This window comes from Rhinolophus hipposideros (genome assembly GCF_964194185.1).
Source record: "Rhinolophus hipposideros genome assembly, chromosome: 2".
NCBI lineage: Eukaryota > Metazoa > Chordata > Mammalia > Chiroptera > Rhinolophidae > Rhinolophus > Rhinolophus hipposideros.
In genome coordinates, this window is record NC_138048.1 from 47777151 (window position 1) to 47794060 (window position 16910).

At 37.3% G+C, this 16910-nt stretch overlaps 2 protein-coding genes across 11 annotated transcripts in view; one reads left to right on the top strand and one right to left on the bottom strand.

The window, feature by feature from the left end:
• GOLGB1 (golgin B1) overlaps positions 1–13689 on the bottom strand; it is a 73183-nt gene extending 59494 nt beyond the window's left edge. For 2 of the 10 annotated variants that reach the window (XM_081075497.1, XM_081075494.1), the window contains exons 1-3: positions 13463–13578; positions 4856–4887; positions 532–626 (exon numbers count right to left, since the gene is read on the bottom strand). In XM_081075497.1, the coding sequence (XP_080931623.1) occupies positions 532–624 (93 nt within the window). In that variant the 5' untranslated portion in view covers positions 625–626; positions 4856–4887; positions 13463–13578. Of the gene's footprint in view, positions 1–531; positions 627–4855; positions 4888–12863; positions 13036–13462 lie in introns of those variants that run through there. The other 8 variants (XM_081075490.1, XM_081075496.1, XM_081075493.1 and 5 more) reach the window with 5 other exon arrangements.
• The window catches only part of EAF2 (ELL associated factor 2), an 89870-nt gene continuing 86005 nt past the window's right edge, over positions 13046–16910 (top strand). The window contains exon 1 of the mRNA XM_081075610.1: positions 13046–13290. The gene's annotated coding sequence lies outside the window, so the exon portion shown is untranslated. The remainder of the gene's footprint in view (positions 13291–16910) is intronic.

The window sequence follows — 16910 nt, forward strand, 5'->3', positions numbered from 1 at the left end:
AAAGATCACAAACCATTAAGTGGAAGGGCCCCAAACTTAAAATTTAAAATTGAGAGTAGATGAATAAAATTCTTCTAACCACTAGGCAATACTGTTTGCCTTTTTAGAAAACTAAAGCCCTTCTTTTGATTCTTAATGTGGCCCTCAGAACATAAAATACAATCTATACGAGAAGCTATGGGTCAATTTACAATAGTGAATTGATACTCTCAAACTGGAAAGGTGCTCCAGTTCCACCATCTGTCCTTTAAATTTTTACTATGGAAACCCAAAGAGGAGTCTAACACAAGGCTCAGGGGGACAAATGAGAAAGATCTTTTCAATCTCACCTATGACTTGATTCCTATCACTATGGCTCTTGTGCTACAACCTAAGTGGAGAAGGTTCATTTATAAAGTCTCAATATTTTTCTTAATCTTCTCTTCTACCTAGCACAAGGGAGGCTGCTCACACCCCTCTATTTTAAATTCTTTTCCTCAGAGGAACACGGGGACATGAGTCATCAGTTTAATTCAGAACAGAACTACTCACAGGGTCTAAGGAAGCCCTCATATTCTGATCAGTATCATCTCCTGATAATTCATGCAAAACAACGTTTGCTAATCCTGATAATCGGCTCAGCATTTCTGCAGGAAAAGAAAATACAAAAATCAGTAAAATACAGGATATAGGCTTTTCCTATATTAGTAACTGTATCATCTATAAGTGAAGTAAGAAAACTGTACAGATGATACGAGTATATATTAGAAACACACTGTAGCATGATAATGTCTTTAAAAAGGCATTTGAGCATGTACGTGTAGTCACACACTTTTCAGTAGCAATGGCAGAGATGTAAATCACTATCACTAATATTTTTTAAACAAAACACAAATACCTAATTGTTTAGTGGGAAATAATGTACCTTACATCTTTTTCTTTCTTTCTTTTTTTCTCTATTTTTGTTTTTCTATATGTAAGTTTTAATCCCCTTGTAATTTATGTTTACAAGTTATCTTTAATGCCTTTTCTTTCATCATACTTTCATTCACAAGCATAAACTTCTAACTATTCCTTTCTCTGCCAGACTGCTCTTCTCTCCTACTTTGTCAAATAAAGCCCAAAATTTTCTTTTTGTGTGTGCCATCTTTCAGGAAGCTTTCCTGAGAAACCATGTTGTTTCATTAAAATTGAATTATAATCATTGTTCAAAATGTATAACATTAAATGCATATAGTAGAAAAGAAGGAAGAAGGATTGAAATCAGCCAACTTATGCTGCTTTTGTAGGATATTAGAAAAAGAAGAGCAAATTAAAACGGAGGGGGTAAGTAGAAGAGGGTAAAGGAGGTCAAATATATGGTGACAGGAGATTTGACTTTGGGTGGTGAACACACAATGCAATCAATATATAGATGATGTATTATACAATTGTACAACTTGCAACCTATGTAATTTTATTAACCAATGTCACCCCAATGAATTTAATAAAAAATGTAAGCAGAAAAAAAGGAAATCAAGATTAGAGGAACAAATTAATAAAACTGAAAATAGAAAAGTAGAGAAAAATCAGAAAAACCAAAAGTTGGTTCCTTAAAATGATCGATAAAATTGATAAAACTCCAGTCAAGCTGACCAAGAAAAAGTGAGAAGACAAAAATTATCAACATCAGAAATGAAAAAGGAGACATAACTATTGCTCTAACATACATTAAGAAGGAACTGCAAATAAACCCTATGCCTATAAATTCATTAACATAGATGAAATGGGCCAATTCCTTGAAGGATACAAGCTACAAAAATCACTCAAGAAACAGGCAACCTAAAAATATAGACACATACACCAACACATCCTTTATGTACGCATGTATGTACGTATTCATTCATTCATTCATATCAGTGTCAACTGTCATTCCATAAACTCCTCGAAAGTGAGAATATTGTTTTGATAGAAAAAATCAAAACAGAACTGGACTGTGCATAGCACTAGTATAAGTGATTATTCTAAATTTTATGTTTTGTGAAAACAAAGTTATTTGGCTTTTAAACCCTTAGCAGGAAGAACTATAAAAAGCTGCTGTACAAAATAAGAACTTGAATAAAACTAGTCTCTCCTAGTTTTCTTCTACTCAGAGTAGTAATAGTGTTTAGGGCAGCTGTGATCCTTAATTAAGAAAGAAATAGTCAGTCCTTTGTTTCTGTAACAGGCTATCTTTTTTTTTTTTTGTCAGCCTTTAAAGGATATAAAGGTTTTTTGTTTCTCTTTTCTTTTTTAAAATGTATTGTTCCATTACAGTTGACATACAATATTATATTAGTTTCAGGTGTACAACATAGTGATTAGACATTTATATACCTTATGAAGTGATCACCCTGCGAGTACCCATTTGGCATATAGTATAAATACAGTTATTGTATTATCGACTTTACTCTCTATGCTGTACTTTACAAATCCCCATGACTAATTTTATAACTGGCAATTTGTACTTCTTAATTCCTTTCGTCCATCCCTCAAACCTCCCTCCAATCTGGTGGCCATCAATTCGTCCTCTGTATCTATAAGTCTGTTTTTGCTTTGTTTTGTTTACTTGTTCTATATTTTGATTTCACATATAAGAGAAATGTTTGTGATTCTCTGTCTGACTTATTTCACTTAGCATAATACCCTCTAGGTCCAGCCATGGAGTTCAAATGGCAAAATTTCATTCTTTCTTTATGGCTGAGTAATTTTCCATTGTATATATGTGCCAAATCTTCTTTACCTGTTCAACTATCGATGGACACCTAGGTTGTTTCCTTATCTTGGCTATTGTAAATAGCTGCAATAAACATAGGGGTACATACATCTTTTCAAATTAGTGTTTTGGATTTCTTCGCACAAATACCCAGAAGTGGGATCATTGGGTCACATGATAGTTCTATTTTTAATTTTTTGAGGAACCTCCATATTATATAACAGGTAGTCTTGAATTACTTAACTAGCATACAACATTTGGAAAAGATGTGTGAAAAAGGAAAGGAAAAAGAGAACCACTGCTAGGAGGGTAACATAGGACCACACATAACTACATACATAACTATTGGAAGGGCAACAAAGGGTTATATATAAGTACATGGGACCACATATAACCACTCATTCAAGCTATGAGACTCATAACTACAATCAGTAAAAATCAGAACTCATCAGTACACTGACTTTCTTTTCAATGCTAGAGAGTCAATTTTCTATAGTAACCATTAATGAAGGAAATGAACACCATAACTGAAGTCTTTATTAGGCATAGAGATTTGTACTCATCAAAGAAAGTCATAGTGGAACGTAACTTATCAAACAGAATCACTTTATGTTCAGATTTTTCACATAACGCTGAGAACAAGCAAAAAAAATAAATAACCAAGTGATGGGACTTCAAAAAGATATCACAGAAATACAAAGGATCATAAGAAACGATGATGAACAATTATATGCCAACAAATTGTATAACCTGAAACAGATAAATTCTTAGAATATACAATCAAGACTGAATTATAAAGAAATAGAAAGTCTGACCAGACCAATAACGAGTAAGGAGATTAAATCAGTAATCAAAAACCTCTCAACAAAAAAATACCCAGGACTTGATGAACTCACTGGTGATAACTTCTAGCAAACATTTATGGAAGAATTAATGTTAATCCTTCTCAAACTCGTCCAAGAAAGTGAAGAGGAAGGAACATTTTCTAATTCATTTTACAAGGTCAGCATTACCCTGACATGGAATCCAGACAAAGGCACTGCAAGATAATTTTAGGCCAATATCCCTGATAAACATAGATGCAAAAATCCTCAATAAAATACTAGCAGACTAAATTCAACAGCACATTAAAAGGATCGTACACCATAACCAAATAGGATTTATTCCTGGGATGTAAGAATGGTACAACATCTACAAATCAATCAGTGTCATAAACCATATCAACAAAATGAAGGATAAATATCCTACAATCATTTCAATAGATGTAGAAAAAGCATTTGACAAAATTCAACATCATCTTATGATAAAAACTCTCAACAAATTAGGTACAGAAGGGCTGTACCTCAAAATAATAAAGGCCATATATGGTAAGCCCACAGCTAATATACTCAACAGTGAAAAGCTGAAAGACAATAAGAAATAAGACAGTAATGTTCATTCTAGACACTTCTATTCAATATAGTACTGGAAATCCTAGCCAGAGCAATTATGCAAGGAAAAGAAACAAGGCATTCAAATCAGAAAGGAAGAAGTAAAAGTGTTTTTAGATGACATCATCTTATATAGAGAAAACCCTCCATCAAAAACTGTTAGAACTAATAAATTCAGTAAAGTTGCAGAATACAAAATCAGTACACAAAAATTATTGCATTTCTATATACTAACAAACTATCAAAAAATTTAAAGAAAACAATCCCACTTATAATTGCATCAAAAAATAAATAGGAATAAATTTAACCACGGGGATGAAAGACCTGTACACTGAAATTATAAAGAAACTGAAGAAGACACAAATAAATAGAAATATATCCATGTTCATGGATTGGAAGAATTAATACTGTTAAAATATATATGAGGTCTGACAATTAAGTTCAAGAACTTGTTGCTGTTGTTGCTAAACTTTTTTGATATCAGAGGGATTATTCATTACGAATATGTACCAACTGGACAAACAGTTAACCAAGTTTACTATTTGGAAATGCTGAAAAGGCTGCATGAAAAAGTTAGACGACCTGAACTTTTCCCCAACAATTCATGGCTCTTGCATCACGACAATGCACCAGCTCACACAGCACTCACTGTCTGTGAGGGAGTTTTTAGCCAGTAAACAAATAACTGTATCGGCACACTCTCCCTACTCACCTGATCTGACCTCCAATGACTTCTTTCTTTACCTGAAAATAAAGGAAATATTGAAAGGAAGACATTTTGATGACATTCAGAGCATCAAGAGTAATACGTCGACAGCTCTGATGGCCATTCCAGAAAAAAAGAGTTTCAAAACTGCTTTAAAGGGTGGACTAGGTGCTGCCATCAGTGCATAGCTTCCCAAGGGGACTACTTCAAAGGTGACCATAGTGATATTCAGCAGTGAGGTATGTAGCACTTTTTCTAGGATGAGTTTGCGAACTTAATTGTCCTACCTCATATTCCCCTCAAAGCAATCAACAGATTAAGTGCAGTCGGTATTATAATTACAATGCCTTTTTTAAAAATTAAAGTTTATTAGGACCACAGAAAAAAAAAATCCTAAAACTATATGGAACTACAAAAGACTCCAAATTGCCAAAGCAGTCTTGAGTATGAACAAAGCTGGAGGCACCACAATCAAAATTGTGTGACAGTAACATAGACATATAGATCAAAGAAACAGAATAGAAAGCATAGATAGAAACCCACACATTAACCATCAATTAATCTTCAAAAAGTTGCCAAGAACACACAATGGGGAAAACACAGTCCCTGCAATAAATGGTGATGGGAAAACTGGATATCCATATGCAGAATGAAATTGGACCTTCATTCCACACCATGTACAAAAATCAACTCAAACTGGATTAAAGACTTAAACGTAAGACCTGACTGTATTTAAGTAGAAGAAAAATATTGTAAAATAAATAGAAGAAAACATAGGAAAAAAACCTTCTTGACATTGGTCTGAACAAAGATTTCTTGGATATGATCCTAATAGCACAGACAACAAAAGCAAAAACAAAGACTGCATCCAACTAAAGTGCTTCTGGCAATGTACTTCACATCTCCATGACTATTTAATCCCTTCACCTTTTTTACCCTGCCCCCAATAGTGCCCGGTGGGTGCTAGACTAATCAGGGGGATTACTGCATAAATTATATAAATGTCTAACAACTATGCTATACACTTGAAACTAATATAAAATAATACTGAATGTCAACTATACCTGAAAACAAATAATTTAAAATTAAAAAAAATGAAATGCTCCTGGCACAGCAAAGGAAATAACAGAATGAACAGACAACCTACTGAAAAAATACCTGCAAACCATGTATCTGATGAAGGATTAATATCTAAAATAGATAAGGAACTCAAAACAATTCAGTAGCAAAAAAACAACCTAATTTAAAAATGGTCAAGGATCTGGATAGACATTTCTTAAAAGAATATACACAAATGGTCAACAGGTAAATGAAAAATGCTCAACATCCCCAATCTTCAGGGAAATACAAATCAAAATTATAGCATCACCTTATATCTATCAGAATGGCTATTCTCAAAAATAGAAATGATAACAAGTGTTGGCCAGGATATGGAAAAAAGAGAATCCTTGGTACACTGTAGTTGGGAATATAAATTGGTATAGCTATTATGGAAAACAGTGTGAAGTTTCCTCAAAAAACTAAAAATAGAACTACCATATGATACAGCAATTCCACTGCCGGGTATATAGCCAAAGGAAATAAAATCTGTATCTTGAAGCGATATCTCTACTCCCATGTTCATTGCATCATTCACAATGACTAAATTATAGAATCAGCCTAAGTGTCCATCAAGAGATGAATGGATAAAGAAATGTGGTATATACACACAGTGGAATATTATTCAGCCCTAAAAATGTAAGGAAATCCTGTCATTTGAGAGAATGTGGATGAACCCGAAGGGCATTATGTTAAGTGAAGTAAACCAGGTACAGAAAGACAAATACTGCATGATTTCACTTATATATGAAAAATAAAACTCATAGAAGCAGAGTGGAATAGTGGTTGCCAGGGGCCAAGGAAAATGGGGAGATGTTTGTCAAAAGGCACAAAGTTTTACTTATATAGGATGAATAAGTTCTGGGGATCTAATGTACAGCAAGGTAACTATAATAATACCATTAGGTTGGTACAAAAGTAATTGGGTTTTGCAATTGTAATTTTTAAGCTTTTAAACTGCAATTACTTTTGCACCAACCTAATATATTGTACTTGCATTTTGCTAAGAGAGTAAATCTTGAATGTTCTCATCACAATAAAAAAGTAACTATGTGAAGTAATGGACATATTAATTAGCTTGATTGTAATAATCATTTAATAATGTACATGTATATCAAAACCACATTATACAACTTAAATAAATACATTTTTATTTGTCAATTATATCTCAATAAAGCTTAAAACAAGAGTATCTACTTCCAATATTAATACCTACTCAACTATTAACAAAAATTAATAGTTAAGTATTAACTGCTAAATGTTAATAGTTAAATAGTTAAGTATTAACAGCAGAGCACAAACACTGGGAAATGAAATATGCATCATTTACTTTTACTAAAGAAAAATTACTTCTGATACTTTCACATTTTCTATACCGCAAACTTTGCTGAATATATACGTAGAAGATGCTTTCTTTGACTTCAAATGTTTTCAAAGAAACAAAATTATAATTTACCCCTAAATAGAAAAACCCAGAAGTAGAAAACACGAAATAATTAAAAATAATCTTAATCCTTTTGGAAATGGAAATGAAACTACAAGAAACAGGAAAATGAATAACCACAACAAATCATGCCTTAAGAAAAAAAGAAAATTGAAATGAAGGATAATTTTAAAAATCAAAAGGATACGACTACCTTATGACCCAGTAATTTTACTCCTAAGCATTTATTACAGAGAAATAAAAACTTAAATTCGCACAAAACCTGTATATGAATGTTGATAGCCACTTCAGTTGTAGGAGTCCAAAACTGGATTCAGAAAAGATGCCCTTCAACAAGTAACCTTCAATATGGTTAAACAAATGAGGGTATATACATTCCGTGGAATACTGTGCAGCAATTAAAGGGAACAAACTATTGATCCACACAACAATTTAATCTGCAGGAATTTATGAATGAAAAAAAAACCAATTCCAAAGGGTTGCATTCTACATAATTACATGTGTGCATATTTTTGAAATGACAAAAGTTTAGAAATGGAGGACAGATTACTGGTTGCCAGTGTTTAGGGAGGGGTTGGAAGTCGGAGGGTAGGAGGTAGTTTTAGTTATAAAAAGGTAACATAAGTGTGGTGCTGGAACCCTGCAATATCTTAACTATGGTGGTAGATATGGAACCAATACGGGTGATAAAATTGTATAGAACTTATTATATATTCACACACACGAGGATACAAATAAAACTGGGAAACGTATTAATGTCAGTATCCTGGTTGTGGTATTACACAGTAGTTTTGTAAAATGATATCCTGAGGGAAAGTGGAAAAAGTGTACAGGGATCTTTCAGTATTATTTATTACAAGTGTGACTTTACAATTATCTCAAAAAAAGAAAAAAGAAATGAACTAAATGCAATGTGATATTCTACAATTTGATCCTGGAACAGAAAAAGGGCATTAATTAATGGAGAAATAGTGAAATTCGAACAAAGTATGAAGTTTAGTTAATAGTAATGAATCAATGTTGGTTTCTTAGTTTTGACAAATGCACTTTGCTAATGTAACATATTAACATTAGGGAATACTGGGTGAGAGGTATACTGAACTGTGAACTATCTTTGCACATTTTCTGCAGTAAATCTAAAATTACTACTAACAATTTGTTTATTTAAAAATTTTTTAAGAAAAAGCAATAAAAAAAGGAATCACAACAAAATAAGAAACACTGTAGGTATACAGCAACACGAATTTCCTGAAGAAAACCAAAGCAAAGGTACAGAACAAATATAAAAAACCAAAATCCAAGAGCGCTTATCTGCAATTTAAAGACTTGAAGCTACATACTAAAAGAGACTACCATGTACCTGAGATTATCAACCCAGAATGTCCAACAATATTTTTTTCAAAGTAAAACTACCCCCACCTCAATCTACCACTACCACACATGACATTGATTCATCCTCCCTCAAAGAGTGTGTCTCCATCAGCATCCTACTAAAAATTATTGTACATAAAGGACACATGCAGATGAACATAGGATGATACTATTAATGGTAATAATTATTGAGCATTATGTACCACTTTATATATATTTCTCTCTAATCCTTACAAAATCTGCAAGGTATGTATTTTCTTCATCCCCATTTTATAGATGAGGAAAACTGACACTCAAAGAAGTTAAGACATTTCAAAGTCCCTCAGCTAACTAAGCATTATTGGGTAAGAAAAAAAGCTCTTTAAATAGAAAATAGGTTACTTTTCTTACATAACCATTTAAAAATATGTATATTTGAAGAAAGAAAAGATCAGTATCAGGGATGTACCATTTCAGGTCAAAGTAAGAGGAGTTTCTCATAGACTGATTCAACAATCTCAGAGAGCAATGAGAAAATAGACGGCATATTGGAAAGAGCACCAAATTGGCAGCCAGGAACTGAACTTTGAGTCCTGGCTCCAACACCAAAAGGTTGTATTATACCGGCTAAGTCACTTTACAGTTTCCTCACCTTAAAATGAAGAAGACTGACAAGCAGCTTTCTAATTCCCAGCATTACGACTCCAAGATCAAGATAAATTTCTATAGTGATTGATATGAAAGTAATAACATGGAAAAGGAAATGGAAATGGAAAGAGCATCTCAGGCAGTTAAGTGCTTTAGGCTGCGCAAAGGTTGGGAATTTAAGAGCAAAAGAGCCACTAAGTTGCCATGCTAAAACTAAATGAAGAAAGATAGATCTCCCCCCTCTGTTAGGCTCACTGTAGGACAGAAATGGGCAGATGCATATATAAAAATAAGTAAAGGGGAAAATATTTATGCTCACAGTAATAAATTCATGTACGGAGTATGTGTCACTGTTGGACAAACAATGCTCTTGCTATTGTTTTATAAAGCACCAGAATGATGACTAGCAACTTGGGAAAATAAAAAAATAAAGAGCTACATGCCAAGGCAAGGCTTCAATAAAACACTGAGCAAATAAAACAATCCCTCAAAGTCAATGCTGGCCCTACCTTCCACAAACCCTGCACAGGATCTCGACACTTGAATGCTGAGGTGGTACTTAAATTCAGTAAGTCTTATTTTCTTAAAGTCTTCACTGCTATAAATTATTGTCTGCTATAATTATTTTCAAAATAACTACCTGGTATAGAGCATAATGCCAGGAGCCACAAAAATATAAAAAGAAATCTAAAGCATGTCCCTAACCACAGAGAACTTAGTACAAAATGCACAGGAAAACCATAACTGAAGATAGTGAGTGCGTGCCTTGGTGGACATCCATTTGCTTTGGTATTTAAATTATACTTCCCAAAGAAATAACACAGAAAATGATTAGATTTCCAGGTCCCTCCTCAAACTTATTTAATGCATATTTGGTGGAGCCTCAGTAGTGTTTCTTAATTCCTTAATTCTCAAAGTAATTCAAAACCAGTTTGAAGAGCTAATAGGAAGTGGTGCTATATAGCTGGAAAAAGCATATGCAATATTACGATATAAATTACAATTAGAAAATGAAAACTATTTTACATGACACAAAAAACTATTTTCATTAAATGTAGAAGTAAATGATAACTATAATTTATATACAAAGTACTATAAGTACTGTTTCAATTGCTTTACATATAATTTATTTACCCTCATTATTTCACTTTTTCTATTATTAAAACAACCCGAAAGAGGAGGCGCTATCAATATCCCGTTTTAAGGCGAGTAAACTAAGGCATAATGAGGTTAAGTAATTTTCCCAGTCACAAAGCTCAACAAAGCTTCTTGGCTGGTGGAGATACACAAAAGATAATGTGTGTTCTGAATCACCTCATCACCCAACATTTGTCACTGAGGCTGAAAATAGGGCTGGATGCCTGAGAGCGCTCATATACTTACATATATGTATAGTTCCATGAGCACTTTTTTTGAGGACTGTATGGACTAAAATGAAATGATTCAGAATAGTATGATCCCAAAGAGTTCCATATTGTGCATACCACAGCCAGGCTCACACAAGGCACAAGGATATGTGCACACAGACGTTCACTGTAGCAGTGTTTGTGATGGCCAATAACTGGAAGTGATCTAAATGCTCATCAAAAGGGAACAGGCTAAATACATTGATATTTCTATAAGGGAATGCTGTATAACCCTTTTTGTAAAAAGGAGGTAGTTTTATACTTATGGATATAGACAAACAAATATAGTATTGAGGCAAAAGAAAGGGATACAACAGCATGTGTTTGTCCTCTCTCTTAAGTGGGATCACAAAACACACGCTAAGGGGAAGTTAGACAGAGAAAGACAAATGCCAGGATTTCACTTACATGTAGAATCTAAAGAAAAATAAATGAACAAACAAAACACAGACAGACGCATAGATACAGAATATTTTGATGGTTGCCAGCTGGGAGAGGGATTGGGGAGATGGGTGAAAAAGGGGAAGAGATTAACTGGTGATTGCACAGTAGTCTTGGCGATGTAAAGTACAGCATTGGGAATACAGTCAATAATATTGTAATAACTATGTATGGTGTCAGATGGGTAATAGATTTATTAGGGTGATCACTTTGTAAGTTATATAAATGTCTAATCACTATGTGGTACACCTGAAACTAATATTGTATGTCAACTGTAATTGAAAAATAAAAAAATTATTTAAAAAAAGATTTATTTTTTCCATAGTGTTTAGCATATAAAAAAAGTTTCTTAAGAAAAAAACCCAAGAAATTATTTATAGTGCTTACTTCCAGAATGTGGGGAATGAGGAAATGGGTCAGGAGATATTTTTGTTTTATATTATATCTGTACTAAATTTCATTCTACTGAAAGCACATGCTGCTGATTTTAAAATAGCTTAATTAAAAGTAGAGTATTATAAAGCCTAAGCTTCACTTACATAGTGGTTCCTAACAATAGACTGGTATGTAATGATTAGTGGTGAGATGTTTCCCAAATAATATCTTCCTAACAGTAGTTAACCTAGAGAAGTTTATGATTTATTTTTTACAAACAAGAATAAAACCAACATTCCTTTAAATAATCCATTAATGCAAAGGGGGAAAAAAGAAGGGGACCTTTAAGAGTCAAGCAGAAGGAACAAAGAATTATCCCCTACAGACAATTATTTTTAGGAGAGGGTACATCCCAGAAGAATAGAAGTTCTCAAAAAAAAAAAAAATGTTTTAAAAGGTCCCCCCAGTCTGGAAGTCCTCAGAGATGCAAGCAGCCTTCTTGAAAAATAAGGAAACACCTTTATATGTACTCCTAATTGGGTTGGGAGCATACAGAAAGTGGGCAAGATTTTTTTTCATCCATTTTAAAATGTGCTTTTGCATGTTTTATAATCTAAGTAATATATTTACAGTGCCATTTATACATTATCCATAATTAAATATACAGTATTTGGAGGTGGCTTACTCAAAATGTTTTACTGATAGGGAGCGCAATTAAAAATGTTTGGAACTACTTTAAAAGTCAAATTTAATGTAGTAAAGAGGAAAGCATTTAATGGTCATTCCATGGTCAAGGGATGAAAAGTAAGCTGTGAAACAGTGTACAATGCCTGCAATTTTTGAGTTCTCTTTAACTTTTTCGTGTATCTATTCTGTAACCAAATCCTGCCATTTTCCAAACGATCATTTCCTGGTTTTGACTATTCATAATTCACAATCATCTGACCGTCCAAATTTAATTACTTCATGCTTTAGGGAAGGCCGCTAGGCTCTCTGTGGGGAGAGAATCTTGCAGATAACTGTAAGATTCTATAAAAGCTCAGAAAGCTTCCAACTATTTCCAAAAATGAAAATACTTCTGTCCCACTCTTAAACTGTCCTCTCACCACAGACCAACTGGAACTCTTTAAATAAGTCAGACAAATATATTCCTTTTGTCAAGGGGCTCACCCTCCCCTTCAAACCACCAAATCGAGTTCTTTTCCCTCCGTAACTCTCTGCAGGAGTACCTTTCCTCCAACAGCCTGCGCACCTCTGATTCCTGGAACTTTAATACCGATGGGATCGCAAGGATCATCCCTCTCTCCGGATCATCCCAGCAACTCCTTAGCAGGATCTTTCGACAGGCTCCAGTTTATGTTAATATCGCCAATGTTTCTGGGATCTCCGCCCTCGAGACCTTTGATTTGTTTGGGTCCCGCCTCCCCTTCCGGACACTGAGTTTGTTTAGGGGCTGAGTGCAGGGGCCCGGCAGGTTCTTTCCGAGGCCAGCTGCCGCGTATCCAGGGCGGCCAAAGCAGGCCGCTCAGGGAGCAAGGCCTGGCGGGCAGGACTGAGCCCAGCGCTTTTCTCTGTCGCTCCCGGAGGAGACACGTCCTATGGAGGAGGCAGACCGCGCAGGGCGACTCCGAAGCCCTTGGCGCGGCCAGCAAATACGTGGACGACTAGAACTAGGCCTGGTAAATGAAGGGAGACGGGTGAAGGGTCGGATCCCGGACTGAATCCGGGAGAGGCGGGGCGGGGCAAAGGACCAGAGTGTGGCTGCTTCGGCAGCTCCGCGGGCCCTGTGACCGGGGTGATCGTTAAAAGACTCAAGGAGGGGGGAGCAGTTGGGGATCGTCCCCCACTCACCTGGAAGAGGCTACGGTAAGAGGCTCCAGTTGCCCCCCTCCTCCCAAATTTAAGCCACGTCAGCTCAGGAATCCCGAACGCGACACCTACCACTGCCGCGCCCCGCCAAGGGACTCAGCCACTCGCAGTTGGGACGGAAGATGGTTAGGACATGGACCAATCAGGGCTATCGGCAGAGCGTTTCCAGGGAGACCAGACACGCCTTGTTTGTAACTAACCCCTTCCTCAAAGAAACAGCCAATGGATTCTAAAGAGGGGAGGAGGGGCGGGGTCAAACGGGAGCTAGTGTTCCGGAAGAAGATCCGGGCAGAGCCGGAAGTGCTGGAAGGGCGGGCGTTCTGGGAAAGGTCAGGTGTTTCCATTGTAAGGTGGGTCGGCCGGCTACCTGCGCTTCCTCGGTACCGTTGGACTCGACTGACCCAGGCTAAGGCTTGGGCTTTTGCGGAGACCCTCGGACAGCGGGCAGCAGCTGCCATTAGGATTGTTGAATGAGCTGTGAGAAGAATGGGAATTTGGGATTTGCTCTTAGAGTCATGAATATTAAAGACGGAAAGTAGATCTCATCTAACTTCTTAATTTTACTGATAAAAAATGAGAACCTGATTAAAGTGACTCGCCCAAAGACAAATAGCGACTTAGTAATGAACTCGGACGAGATCGGAGAAGTCTCTAAGGATCTAAGTGAGAGAGAGAGAGAGAGAATAGCGAATACGAGGAAAGTGCCTCCTAGGAAGTGGCGCTTCATCTGGGCCTTAAGCAAAGGGTGAGATTTGAAAGCTCGGGTCCTGGAATGGGAGTCAATGAGGAACTCCAGTAAAAGCCACCGAAATCATGCATGCTCTCCTTAAGCCCCTAAGGAAAGCGGGTAAAAGTAACCAGCTCCCGTGATCAGGCACTGTTGACAGTAAGAGTATTAGTTTGAATTTATTGAGTCTTAGTGTGTGCCAGGCACTCAGCTAGTCAGGCCACTCTATGCATCCTCACCATGATGCTTACATAACCCTTTGAGGTTCAAACAAGCTCAGTAAGGCCTTTGCTGGCTACCCATCTAAAATTGCAGTCCCCTGCAATTACTGCAATTACAATATACTGTTCCTGGGGGCCATCCCGGTGGCCAGGTGGTTGGAGCTGCTCCTAACTCTGAAGGCTGCCGGTTCGATTCCCACATGGGCCAGTGGGTTCTCAACCACAAGGTTGCCGGTTCAACTCCTTGAGTCCCGCAAGGGATGGTGGGCAGCGCCTCCTGCAACTAAAAATTGAACAGGGCACCTTGAGCTGAGCTGCTTTCCGGATGGTTCAGTTGGTTGGAGCACGAAAAAAAAAAAACAACAATATGCTGTTTGTTCTTGGACCTGGAGATATAGCTGAGATCAAATGAGACAAAAATGCTTGCCTTTTTGGAATAATAATTTAGTAAGGAGAGATAAAGGTAAATAATATGGTAGATGGCAAAATGCTTAGGGGAAAAAACAATCAGAAGGGGTACAGTGTGTGCAGGGTACTGTAATTTTAGAAAAACAATCCAGGCCTGACGACTCGTTTCATCCTCTTGCACTCCTTAAAACTTGGTATGTACAGGGCAGCCCTTCCAAGCCCGACATGAGTTAGAGTTTGGAAGGTCTTCTGCAGGCTCTCCAAGAACTTCTAGTTGAGGTCAGTAAGCAAGGGAATGTTGCTGAATATAAACTGCAGCTGTTTGGGGCTGAGGCATCCAGCTGACTTCATCAACAACTGAACATGCTTCCTAATGATGTGCAGACTTCTCATGCAGCTGGTCTCTCAGTTATATTTAATAGTCATTAACTAAAATCCTCATTCATCGGGGATCTTTAAGGGTGAAGAAAAGTCTAAATTATGAGATTTGGATTTTGTATGAAAATATCTATATACTTGCCCCGCAGAGCTCTGAGTCCTTATCAGTTACATTTCCCTACATCAGCAAAAGTCCCGGAAGAATCCAGAGAGTACCAAACACCCCACGCTCAAAGCCTAAGAAAAGATCATTCCTCTGATATCCCTAGCCCTCATAGTGAGCCGTGGGTGTTTCCACTGGAAGTGCAGGTATTTTGGTACCCATTTCTTAACTAGGACCTGCCTACAGAATGTTGGTGTAGCAGATGGGAACTTGTGTCCCACCTATGCTGAGGACAGAGGGATTGCTGCTCTGGAAATTTGGGGGCGTCTGTTCTGGTGTCCCTAGGAAGCCAGTATTGCATGGGGTAAAATTTCAGACCTTTGTCTCCATGTAGACATGGAGTAGTTGGTAGTCATCCTTCATACCAATTAACTTCTAGAAGCATGTCAGGAGGCTTCCTTCAGGAATCAGGACTTCTGTTCTCCTGACTTTTCTCCTGAGAACATTGGTACTCCCGATTAGGCACTATATCCCTGGAGAAACTGGGCTGGCTTTAGGAAAACCCAGACCAGACCGGATGACTTTTGTTTCATCCTCTTGATGTGTATTCTGCCTGCCTCCAGGCTCCTGGTTTCCACAGGTCTCTGTATATAGTCTCCCTTTGAGGATGGAAGAGATTGAGATTTGGGGACCTATTCTGTCTGTGGTATCTCCTTTGCCTTCTGCTGGATAAGCTTTAGGATGAGAAGGGAGGTTGACAGGTTGGGTCTTAGGAGGGATGTAGGTGTGGAATGAGCAGGCTTCTGAGAGGTATCAGGCTTCTGAGAGGTGTCCAACACAGGAGCAAACTGTTCCAAGACAGAATGATGCCAGTTGCAGTCCATGAGCTGGGAAAGGAGGCAGTGCTCTTGGGAGAAACAGCAGAGGCCCTAGGCTTCAAGCTGAAGCCAGCAGCGTCCCATCCAGTGGGCAGGTTCCAGGATGAAGAATTTTGGAATACATACCAGGGTCTACAACAGCTGAGCAGAAATACTCATAAACAGCCTATGTGTATGAGAGCTATGCCAGCTCAGATCTTGCCTTTCCTGAACACCCAAGACTTGACAGTGGCATCTGAGCTCATCTTGCCTGAGTCCCAGAGCTTGTTGTCATTTGAGGACGTGGCCATGCATTTTTCCAGGAAGAGTGGAAGTTACTGGATCCCAGTCAGAGGGCCCTCTACAATGATGTGATGCAGGAAAACTGAGACTGCCAATCTCTCTAACTGTATTTGTACTCTGCAAATCTAAAGTGATCTCTTGTCTAGAGCAAGGGGAAGAGCCAGGGGTCCAAGGATCCACGGAGTTCAAGCACAGACCCTAAGAGCTGCCTATGAAGTTGGCCTATGTGGTTAACACACAAACATGACATAGAAAGTCATCAGCTTATATGCCTTTCTAACTTAGATATACAAGCACCAGGAAACATAGCATCAAAAAATGGCCAGAGGGAATGTTCCCCAGAAAACAAAGTCATAGTGATATGCACATGGTGGGGAAATGGCACCCAGATTTTCCAGTGAAGAGAGAAACTTTTAACCTGGAGACAAGAGCT